Here is a 12,052-nt window from a genome sequence, read left to right on the forward strand (position 1 = left end):
TGGGAGGCCCAGGCGGGTGGATCATCTGAGGTCAGGAGTTAGAGACCAGCCTGGCCAACACGGTGAAACCTTGCCTCTACTAAAAATACAAAAATCAGCTGGGCGTGGTGGTGCATGCCAGTAATCCCAGCTACTTAGGAGGCTGAGGCAGGAGAATCACTTGAACCCTGGAGGTGGAGGTTGCAGTGAGCCAAAATCATGCCACTGCCCTCCAGCCTGGGCGACAGAGTGAGACTCGTTCTCAAAAAAAAAAAAAGTAAGAAAGAAAAGGAGAGGGTGTGGCGCAAGCCACAGCTCATCACTGGAACCTCCATCTGGGCTGGGGCTTTCGGTTCCTGACCAGTTTCAGGCAGTCCTGCCTTTAGCCTCCTTCTCACTGGATGTTCCCAGGAGCAAGATAAGTAGTCGGTAATAAAGAGACACAAATGTGGTCTCCAAGAGGCTCATCTCGGGTTAGTCTCCACCGAGCACCCTGAAGGTAGGACTGTGTTTGAAGAATGCACAGATCGACGAGTACATTGGTTTTGGTAGCTGGTGGGTGAGATAATGATGCCCTAATGCAATTCTTTGGTCTTCCTTAATAAGAAAGGGATCCTTGTGAGTTCACACCAGCAGGGGATGGTGGTCGGGCACTGGGGCCGTTGGCAAATGGGAGACGCTCGGCCTGGCTCATGCCTGCTGCTCTTGTTTCCCCTTCTTCCTTCTTTTGAGGCTTCCCTTCCCCATCTCCTAGCCCCCAGTAGATGTCCTAGGGCTGGGCCAAGCCTCTCATTTCAAATGAAGTGCCCAGTTTGGCCCTGAAAGATGAAAAATGACCTCTTTTCTTCCCAGCTGATTTCAAGGAGAAAGCAATCTCCCCACCCTTCTCTTCCATATCCCCTCTCACCCCCACACGCAGACCAGCGGCAGGTTACAGAGCAGGTAAAAATCACTCCGCTCACTGTTTGGAGGCCCCAGGTCTAAATGCCAGGTCTGCCAAGAGCTTTTTGTCTCTGGACAAATGATTTTCCCTGTGTAGGCCTTGGTTTCTCCATCTGAAAAACGGCAGGGTTGAACCACTCCTCATGATGCAAACATTCCATGATTAAAATAGATCCAATGAAATGTGATTATCTAAGAGGCTTAATCACTCCAGGAGGCATTGCCATTTAAAAGAGGAGCTGGTTAACCCAAATGAGTCTCTAATTGTCAGCCTGCAGTGGAGGAGCTCCCCGAAGCAGGAGGACTTCCAAATTCCCTCACCTGCGTGCTGCCATCTCCTCCAGCCCTAAGGGACCGCCCGCGGAGGGACCCTTTGGCCCAAAAGATCCTGCCCTCACACAAACTACTCTTCAGATGCTATGAGCACCCACAAGAAATTTCTGTCATTCCTAGACCTGCTTGGCTCACAGGAGGGAAAGCTGGCTGGAGAGCAGAAGTTCAGATACACAGAGAAATCCTGTGCCTCAAAACGAAGCTGCCTGGGAGTTTGAACTCACTGCTGAGAGTCAGGCGGCCCTGTTCCCGGTCTCCTTACAGCCACACAGCTGTGGGCGCCCCACGCGAGTTTTGCTTTCCTCCTCTTTAGAATGGGATAATAACCAGCTCTGCCATCCTCGCCTGGCTGTTGTGAGAACCACAAGGAGTCGATGGCTGCATCAAATGTTTTGTGTAAAATGCTCTCCGAAAGCAAAGTGGTGGCGACAGCCCGTTCACATTCTCCAGATACAAATATCTGCTTGGTAATAGTCAAACAGCACATCAGATTGCCTCTCCCAGCGCTGGAGAGGCTGTGCGATGAAACAGTAAGATGCTAAATCACTCCCGAGCTGTTTGAAGGATTAGGCAGAAATGTTAATGGCAACAGATGTCGGCTTGTTCCCTCCAGGAGGGTTTAGGTTTCAGTGGAGTAGTTCTCTGCTGGCCTAAGCCTAAGCCGTGGCCACAACACTTTCTACGATCTTCCATTCAACCCAGAGAGGTGCCGGGCCCACTTTCTGCCCTGAGGTTAAAAATCTGGCTGGGAAACACTGGAAGCTGAATCTTGTCTTGGGAGTGCCTCAGGGTGAATATCATATCCTATCAGATCAACTGATTCAAATCTTAGAAGGAATGAAATGCAGTCTAAAATCCAGTTTTTTTCACGGGGGCCCTGAACAGAGATGAAAGAACTGGATTCTAGGCTGTGTTTGGAGACGCCTCAAGTCCCTGTACAGTGAGATCTGGGTGGCCCAGGTAAACTGCGTGTGGCCGTGCAGATCTAACATTCTAGGGGAGCATGAAAATGGACAGAGAGGCCAACCCAAGGATCGTCTCAGAAATTATCAAGGTTTCTCCTCTTAGCCCTTGACAGCAAGGTGGCCACACTCTTGGGACAGGAGAAAGGCTGTGTCAGCGTCGCTGCCTGGAGCCTGCACAGTTTCAGAAACACTGCAACAGCAGAGCTGAAGCACCTCCAGGAAAAGAACCAAGGGAACTTCTGAGCCCTGTGGACAGGGGACTGCATCCTGCCCTTCTGAAGGCTCCCCGCTCCACACTCACCTTTGAAGGGGGACTGGGCTCGCGTCACGAGGAAGAGCCTCTTGCTCTTGCTCCGCGGCTCCTGGCGGACGTGGTAGCCCAGTGTGTTGCAGCGGCCCTTCTTGCAGCTCAGGCACAGGCCCTGGCTGAAGCTGTCCATGTCGCTGCACAGGTAGGCCACGCTCTGCGTGCCGGCATGCAGCAAGGAGTCGATGAAAAGGTGCACCGATCGCTCGTGGGAGCATTTTATGGTCTGGGTGATGGCTGGAACACAGGGCAAGAAGGGTGTTATCACCTTAACCCAAAGCAGCCTCAACTCAGAGGCTCACTTTTTTTCTCAGCCCACAGGAGGTTAGAAGTAGCACACAGAACAGGCAGGGGTGGGCTTGTCAAGGCAGACCCCCTGACAACAGCAGGATGTGACAACTGACCGAAACTAAGGAAAGTAGACCCTTTGAGTCATGTAGTGTCAGGCAAAATCCCAGGCACTGCTGGGGTCCTGAGAGCACTCCTCTATGACAGCATGTTACAGTAGGCGTTTTAATAGGCACCCAAGTCACTAAGAAAAGATCAAATTCATTAAGAGAGCAGGTTAGTGTAATGTGTTATAGAAATATTTCTATCTTAAATGAGATAATTGAAAATGCCCAGGTGCTGATGCCTGGCGGGTGGGTTTTCTGGAACAGGCTTGCATGGGACACCTTTTCTCTTAATATAACTAGATACACGAGACAATCTCGTGGCACTCTGATGGTCTGGAGAATGCTGAGGTCTCTCGACAATGTCTACCTTGTGTCCCAAAGCAGCCATTGCATCCCTTAGGTAACAGGCCTGTGAAACCAGCACAACAATTGGATTTGGAAGGACACTGCCCAGTAACCAGGTCTGGACAGGCCTCACCCCCAAAACAAGCTTATGAGGTTGATCTACCAAGAATTTGACCCTTGTTTTTTTTTTTTTTTTTTTTTTGACTTTCCAAACTTTAATCTAATCTGTAGTAAATCATTCTCAAGGGATGTTGAGGAACCACCACAAGATATGTGAAACATTTGCTGTAAAGGGACAGCACAGGTGACTTTGCCAAAACCTATTTCCCCACATGTCTGGAGGTTAAATGCCAAGAGTAGTTATCGCAGTCCGCGGACGCTAGCGGCTGCATTCCTGGGGCACCTACTGGGAGACTGTGTATGCTGCGTGCCCTCCGCTCCTCCACTGCCTGCGTCTTCACCGCAGCTCCTCGAGGCAGCTGTTACCAAGGAGAAAACTGAGCTTTCAAGACATCCACTAACTCACCCAAGCTTATCCACCCAGGAGGTGGTGAGGGTGAAACCGCAGTTATCCAGTGAGCCCCTGTGCAGTTGTGGCTGGGAGAACTACCCCAGGAACCCTTTCAAACACAGAGGTGAGGACAACTGAGGAAAACCACCCCAAGCTTGGGCAAGCTGAATACCTACATTTGGTTCCATCACTTTGAAGTTTAGCACAAAAGAGCAATGGTAATGATTGGTCAGGAATCTGTTTACCAGGCAAATAAAGCCCATACACCATTCTGGTGGTCTGCACCGAGCTTTGTGGGGATGAAGTTTGGGATGAGGGCTGGATGGTCAGCTGGGAACTGCTGTTGGCTGGAGGGGAGGTGATGGGGTGGGGGAGGTGGGAGGGATGTAAGCAATGATAAGGGCAAATTCCCGGAAGGCTCTCTCAGGCCTGTGCGGTGGAAAGCTGGGAGTCCAGCCAAAGTGAGATGATGTGGAGTGTGAAGGTCATTCTGATATTGGAGAGGTGAGGATGGTGTCATCACAAGAGAGTGTGTTCTCAGCTGAGTGTCGGATGATCAGGGTGAGGTGGCTTGTGGGGGTGGAGGGCTCTATTTGGCTTGGAGTGATTGGCATGTCTTCATCAGGATGATATTTTATAACAGCAAGAAATTTGGAATGCCTGTGGAATGTGCTGCTTCTGCTGACATTTTTGCTCTTTAATCCTGTGCATATTGTCAATGTGCATGTTAATATTTCGGTTTTAGGACTTGAGAGAGAAGTGGGATCACAATCCAGATAACAGCACATTCTGTGTCTGCCCTGAGGTAAAGGGCGTAACAAGGACGTATTTGAAGCTAAATTTCCCATTGGGAGAATCTGAGTAATTTCCCCAATTAAACGGATGGGGTGGGATGAAGAGTGAGACCTTCATCAAGAAGCCACAGCCTATTAAGTGGATCCTCATGTGGTTCAGAATAGAGGCAGTCCCTGGAATGAGGAAATGTCCAGGGAAGGAAGAATAACCACAGGCATCCGGACTCAACTCTCGGAAGAGCTGGTACCCGGGAGAGGCTTTGCCTGGGCACATAGGGCCGGGGTGAGAAGTGGAGGTTCTTGTTGGTGCCCCCGCTCATCCTCAGGGCGTGGCCTTGGCCTGTTGCCAGGAGTGGCCTGCTGGGGGATGGGCATCCTTGCCCACTCCTATATTCCTTCTCTCTGGGTGAGCTTGGTGGCCATACACCCTGGGCCCTATCCTTGCTGAACTCTTCCCTGAGTCCCACATGTTGGTAGATTCTGCTGAATTCCAGAGGCCCCATTGAAATGTAGGCCGGTGCTCCCGGCCCATGACTTCATTCTCACCATTGAGGCCATGCTTGGCAATATGTCTGTAGAGCTCTAGGATGTGGCAGCCAGGCTGGAAGGAGCCCCCGTTGGGATAGAAGTCATAGTGCCCTATGGGCTGTTTGATGCCCACGCTCAGGCCCATGTGCTCCCGGGTAAAGGTGTGAATGGCATCCACAAAATTGGCATCATCTGGAGAAAGACGATTGCTGGGGGAGCTTCCCTCAAACAAAGGGCCCGCGGCATCCAACCCTAATTGGAAAGCAGGGGTAAGGGTTAGGTGGGAGCAAGGCGAGGAGAAGAGAAATGTGCTCTTTAGCTTTTGGATATTATTATACATTAATGAACTAGCAGGAAGAAGAAACACCTCTGGCATAATCCTTCTCTGGAAAACCTTGCCATAACCTTTTCTCAGTAAAACCACAGTAATTCATGGTGCTAACAATGACACACAGGCTGAGCATTAGCTAGCGGGGGAAAGAGGTTTGCAGAAACCATCCAGTGGTAGACACAAGGTTATGATGCCTGAGGCCAGGAGGCCTGGACAACATCGTGAAACCCTATCTCTAAAAAAAAAAGAATACAAAAATTAGCTGGGAGTAGTGGCATGTGCCTGTCATTTCAGCAACTCAGGAGGCTGTGGCAGGAGGATTGCTCGACCTCAGGAGTTTGAGGTTGCAGTGAACCGTGGTTACACCACTGTGACCCAGTCTCGGCAACAGAGGGAGATCCTATCTCAAAAAGAAAAAAAAAGGAATAAGGTTATGAGGGAATGCTTGATTTACTTAAGTCAATCAATTTTGAGTACCTCTCAAGCTATTTTCAAGACCATCTGTTTGCATACAAAAAAAAACCAATATAGGCCGGGCGCAGTGGCTCAAGCCTGTAATCCCAGCACTTTGGGAGGCCAAGACGGGCGGATCACAAGGTCAGAAGATCGAAACCATCCTGGCTAACACAGTGAAACCCCGTCTCTACTAAAAAATACAAAAAACTAGCTGGGCGAGGTGGCAGGCGCCTGTAGTCCCACCTACTTGGGAGGCTGAGGCAGGAGAATGGCGTAAACCCGGGAGGCGGAGCTTGCAGTGAGCTGAGATCCGGCCACTGCACTCCAGCCTGGGTGACAGAGGGAGACTCCATCTCAAAAAAAAAAAAAAAAAACAACCAATATGCTCATTATAAGTAGTTCCAACCTACCTATCAAAGAATGAAATTTATTTGCCTGTATGTTGTCAATAATGTCCCTAAACAAGCTGATTTTTCTCCTACAGTGTCATTTCATTAGAACATCCAGAACAGCCGCGGGACACCACTGTATGGGGTGAAAATGTTGTATGCAAGTAGGGTAGCTCAAAGCTCTGGGCCTCAAATGACAGATGTCTATGCATGAAGTAAGGTGGTAGCTCCTGGCTGACTGTGGCTGGGGAGTATTTGTGCACTCAAAGTTTTTGCCTGTCTTTCTTCCTCTGCCTTCTCTGGAGGACCCTCTGGTGTCCCACCCTAGCCTTGGCTTCCTTCCCTACTCAGGGGCAAAGGAATGTAGGCTATGAGATCACCCGTTCTCCAGCTCTACCCACAGAGACAAATGAAAAATGTCCTTGGCCAGGTGCAGTGGCTCATGCCTGGTAATCCCAGCACGAGGCTGAGTCTGGCAGATCACCTGAGGTCAGGAGTTAGAGACCAACCTGGCCAACATAGCAAAACCCTGTTTCTACTAAGAATACAAAAATTAGCTGGGCGTGGGGGTGGGCATCTGTAGTCCCAGCTACTTGGGAAACTGAGGTAGGAGAATCACTTGAACCTGGGAGGTGGAGGCTGCAGTGAGTCAAGATCATGCCACTGCACTGTAGCCTGGGCAACAGAATCAGACAGAACCAGACTCTGTCTTAAAAAAAAAAAAAAAAAAAAAAAAGAGGAAAAGAAAAATGTCCTGATATGATTTCTATTCCTTTCTTCATCAGGCTGATGACAAGATGGCAAGAAGGTGTTGAGCCTTCCTGCTGTCTCTGAGGTGGGTGGGACTTGCTGATATGCGTAGCACCAATCGGATGGAGAGGGTTCTGGGCCTTGGGCCTGAGGCTGCCTCGCTGGGTGTGGACTCTGCCCTCTGGCCCTGCTTCTTCGGTGGGAGGGCTGCTCCTCCCCTGGCTACTGTGGGTTAAATCCATAGGGGCCACACGCCAGTCTGTGACCAGGCTTCCCCAGTCACCAGCAAGATGAACAAAAAAGCATGAAGAAATGAGCTCTCATTTACAAAAGTATTCCGTTTAAATGTCTGTCATTATCCCCATTCTTTCTCATGTTAAAAGAAATTCTTTTATAAAGGAATGATGATAGTAGATAGTAGTTGTTTGTAAAAACGTCCTCATGGCCGCCGGCTGTGGTGGCTCACACCTGAAATCCCAGCACTTTGGGAGGCCGAGACAGTGGATCACCTGAGGTTGGGAGTTCGAGACCAGCCTGACCTACATGGTGAAACCCCGTCTCTACTAAAAATACAAAAAAATTAGCCAGGTGTGGCTTAGCTACTTGGGAGATTAAGGCAGGAGGATCACTTGAACCTGGGAGGCAGAGGCTGCGGTGAGCCAAGATCGCGCCAGTGTACTCCAGCCTGGTCAACAAGAGTGAAACTCTGTCTCAAAAAAAAAAAAAAAAAGGTCCTCACTTGATAAAATATAAAATTGCAACACCTCTGTTATTCATCTAAAATGCTCTTTGTTTTGGCCTGTGAAATATTGTTTGAACCTGCTGGATCTTGAAGGATGAGTAGGAGTTTGGGTGGGTGGGTGGTGGGCAAAGCAAACAGTGCATGCAAAGGCCCAGAGGCACAAGAGGCCATGGTGTGTTCGTGAAGTGGAGAAAAAACTTGTGTCGTTGAAGCCTAGAGCTATGGGAAGGGGTCAGCAGGATGAGAGGCTGGGGCGCTCTGGGGCTTCCACATTGCCTGTGCCTCCTGGGTTTTTATACCTGTGCTAACAGCGGGCCTCAGACTTGGACTGGGAAACAGTTTGACCAGGTGTGTGGTTTAGGATCCCAATCCCTGGCAGTGTGAAGGGTGGGGTTGGTGTCACGGAAGCCTGGGAGGAAGGCCTTCCTTGCACATGTGCAGACCTTCCTGGATATCTTGGGCCATTTCTGAGTAGGTATGGAGTTTGGGGTGAAGTTTTTGATGCAGAGCTCCCTCCCTCAACCCAAATGGGTCCCAGAATAAAACATACACGTTTCACAAATGTGGAACCGGAGGCACTAATGTGGCTGATGAATTACGGCAAATTAAGGCTGTGATTCTTCACTCCTTAACTCGCCCAAATTGGACTTTCTAAATCATAGATTAAAAAATAAGACTCCTTCTTGCTAGAAAAGTCCATCTTTTAGTCCCATTTGGCACACCTACATGAGGCATTCCTTTGAGGACAGGCAATAGGAATCGAGGCTGTAATTTGCTCTGAATTCTCTGGCACAGCAATCCATGACATTGGTCATGTTTGAGAGAATGTTACAAATCCTCTCATGAGCTCTGATCCGTCGCCATAAGAGCTGGGGTGTTTTAATGATGAGCCTGTTGGAAAAGCAGGTCCTTGTTGGACGCCCCCATGTAGTGGAATCAGTGTGTGAGTTACTAGGCAGGGTTACCTGTGATTCTCCCAATCTTGCGCGTTCCACCGATGGAACTGCCGGCAAATCCTGACACGTGTGCACCCAGGCTGTACCCAATTAGGTGAACATGGCTTCGAGAGAATTGAACAGATTCCTGGAAGACAGCAGCGGGATGGGGGCAGGAGAAGAGCTGCCTGGATGAAAGCCTTTTGCGGTCCAGTGTGTTGTGGCACCCACCCTGTTCTTCGTGGCTGCTCAGAAATGAGGTGCCTTATTCACACTCCAAACTGAAACTAGTCTCTCACCTGGCTGACTCTCCTGGGACTTAGGTACCTGTGACCTTGCCTGGTAGCTGCGGCCTTCTGCCTGCCTGTCTTCCCCTGAACACTAATGCCCTACAGAAGTGATCCCACTCATTTGTGTGGGGGCCTGATAGCTTACAGGGTGTGTTTGTATCCCTTAGCATATGCAAGGGGGTGAGCATAAGAGGAACAGTGAATGAGGAGAGGGGAGAAGATGGTTCTGCGAAATAGGGGTTCAACGGAGGCATCTGAGAGAGACCTGGGGTCTGGTGTCAGTCCTGTGCCTTCTCATTCCTGTGAGCTGAGCATTAGTGCTTCTCCTGTTTGGACTGCTGTTGGAGACCAGCTTAATTCATTCACTCACAGAGGAAGGGAAAGGAGGGAAGGGAGGTGAAGGAAGGATGGGGCAGGTTGGTACCTCCAGCCACCGGAGAAGAGCCGCGACCTCCTTGCCCACGAGGCGGGTATTGCGGACGGCGATGGTGTAGTGATGGTGGGCCAGGGTGATCCAGTCCGCTAGCCCCACATTCACTGGCTGGGCAGGCTGAGACTTCAGTGCGGCCACCATCTGCCAGATCCAGTTTTCTAGTAAGCCGTCCACCTGAGGAGGGTACAGAGGGAGGGTCACACTCGTTTCCTTTCTCCCTGCTCACCCTTCTTCCTTCTCCAGCTCTTGGATAATGCTGGATCCTTCCCCGCAAGAGGAAGGGCTTGCTACGAGGTTTCTCAGCCGTGCATAGTTGACATTTTGGGCCAGAGAATTCCTTGTTGTGGGGGCTGTCCTGTGCATTGTACGATGTTTCAGCATTCCTGGCCTTCACTAACTAGATGCCAGCAACACCCACCCACTGTCCCAGGTTTTGAAAACCAAAAATGTCTCCAGATTTTTCTCAACGTTCCCCCCTCCGTAAATGATTATCTTAATGCTTTTCTACTTTGGGACTTTCTAAACCTTGAAACAGTGGAGAAATATGTGTAAATCAGGTCCTGGAAGCTGACCTGTCCCTTAGGGCCATTGGTACGCTTCCTCCTGCATGAGGCTGCCCCACCTCACCCCTAAACCCACAGTGCTGGCTCTGCCCTGAAGACTACATTGTGCTGGACTTAGCGGGATAGGCACTGTAAGCCTGACACAGTAGGAGCTAAAAATTGTTTACAGATAATTGTTCTGTGTGTGTGCCTTGTTTGAGAACCAATTTGCAGGGCACTCCTAATGGATTCACAGAGACATTTGTGCTGGGCCTTAAAGGATCCATAGGAGTCCAGTAAGAAGAATATGGGTGGGGGCTGGGCGAGGTGGCTCATGTTTGTAATCCTAGCACTTTGGGAGGCCAAGGCAGGGGGATTGCTTGAGCCTAGGAGTTTGAGACCAGCCCGAGGAACATGGTGAAACCCATCTCTACAAAAAAATACAAAAGTTAGCTAGGCATGATGGTGCATGACTGTAGTCCCAGCTACTCCAGAGTCTGAGTTGGGAGGATGGCTTGAGACTAGGAGGTTGAGTCTGCAGTGAGCTGAGATCACACCGCCCTCCAGCCTGGGCGATAGAGTGAGACCCTTTCTCAACAAAACAAAGCAAAGAAACAAAAAGAATACCGGTGGGCAGGTGAATGTGGCAGTGGTGAGGTCTAGGGCATTCCAAGCAGAAGGAACAGTGCATGCAGAGGCACAGAATTGTGAAAGGGCAGTGTGGTTTGTCAGGGGAGAGGAGGAAAGTTGGTGAGGTGAAGGATAGACAATAGGAGGTGAAGGCTTGACAATAGGGGGTGGAGCTGGAGAGCTCCACTGAGGGCCTGTCACGCCATTCCAGGGTAAGACACATTCCTTTATTAGATGTTTACCAAGTGCCTTTTATGTGCATGGAGCATCTTGGGTTCAAATCTAGGCTCTCCCAGTTACTAGCTGAGTAACCTTGGGCAAGTTATTTAACTTCTCTGTGACTCATTTTCCTCACCTGGAAAATGGAGTTAATAATGCTCTCCTTCCAGGATTGTTATGAAGGAGAAATGTGTTAATAAATCTAAAGCACTTAGAGCAGTGTCTGGAGCATAGTAAGGACTCAACAAACGTTCGTTACTGCAGTTGTTGTTATTAATATCACTAGTAATAGGGGGAGGAGACATATACTAGGTTGGACAGAATTTTGATAGGGAAGAGTGCATGTTGGTAAAAGGATCCTGGTAAGAGGCTCCTGTGGTCTTCATGTTGCCTTTATAAACAAGACTCATTCATTTGATCTTTAATTCAGTTAACAAACATTTTGGAGCACTGATTACATAATGGATACTGACCCACAGTAGTCAATTAGATGAGAATAGGACAGAATCCTTCCCAGGAAGAAGCTTACAGCTAGCAGAGCAGAGCAACACAGACAATTAGAAAGCTGAGCTGCAGAGCAGTGTCGGAGAGTGCTCAGGGCCGCATGGGAAGACCCAGTGACACTGAATGCCCCTGTGGGAGTGCTGGGATGAAGGCAGCAATGGCTTGCAGGAGGACGTGTTTGGGACTGTGTCTTACAGGAAAAGAGGAGGAGAAAGAATGCTCTAGGCAGAGGGCACAGACTGAGCCAAGGCCAAGAAAAGAGAAGGCAGGCACATGGGGTGTGGAGGAAGCTATTAATACAAGCAGTTGGAAGTTGCTGGAATGTCATGTGGGAGGCAGGGAGAGGTAAGGGGAGGCAGGTGATGGAATGGTTCATTTTGCCTTCCAGGGTAGAACAGATGGGGGGTTTCGAGTACTTTTCTGCTGGATGGCAGGGAAAGGTTTCTAAGTCATGAAACAGACACCAAAATCTCTGGAGGGTTCAAATTGTGAACTATGCTTGAAATCATGGGTGGGCTAGACACTGGGGAGGCAGGATTTCCTCTTGGCAACAAGTCCTCAGATGGTTTGACTTCACCTATTGCCAACAATATCCTTTCTTTCCTTCTTCCATAGTAATAGAATTTTTAGCATCACTAAAAGATTACACTTTCTTTAAGAGCCTGTACTTTTCAGCCACCTTTCCACTTAGATATGGCCAATGGATGTAACTGGGAGAATTTCACAGAGGCT

General features: G+C 49.5%; 1 protein-coding gene across 3 annotated transcripts in view; it reads right to left on the reverse strand.

The window, feature by feature from the left end:
• The window catches only part of LIPC (lipase, hepatic), a 161,111-nt gene that overhangs the window by 17,662 nt on the left and 131,397 nt on the right, over positions 1-12,052 (reverse strand). For 2 of the 3 annotated variants that reach the window (XM_011940507.1, XM_011940508.1), the window contains 4 exons: positions 9,417-9,599; positions 8,733-8,850; positions 5,118-5,351; positions 2,521-2,763 (listed from right to left, as the gene is read on the reverse strand). In XM_011940507.1, the coding sequence (XP_011795897.1) occupies positions 2,521-2,763; positions 5,118-5,351; positions 8,733-8,850; positions 9,417-9,599 (778 nt within the window). The remainder of the gene's footprint in view (positions 1-2,520; positions 2,764-5,117; positions 5,352-8,732; positions 8,851-9,416; positions 9,600-12,052) is intronic. The other variant, XM_011940509.1, reaches the window with a different exon arrangement.

Source organism: Colobus angolensis, unplaced genomic scaffold, assembly GCF_000951035.1.
Source record: "Colobus angolensis palliatus isolate OR3802 unplaced genomic scaffold, Cang.pa_1.0 Scaffold19, whole genome shotgun sequence".
NCBI lineage: Eukaryota > Metazoa > Chordata > Mammalia > Primates > Cercopithecidae > Colobus > Colobus angolensis.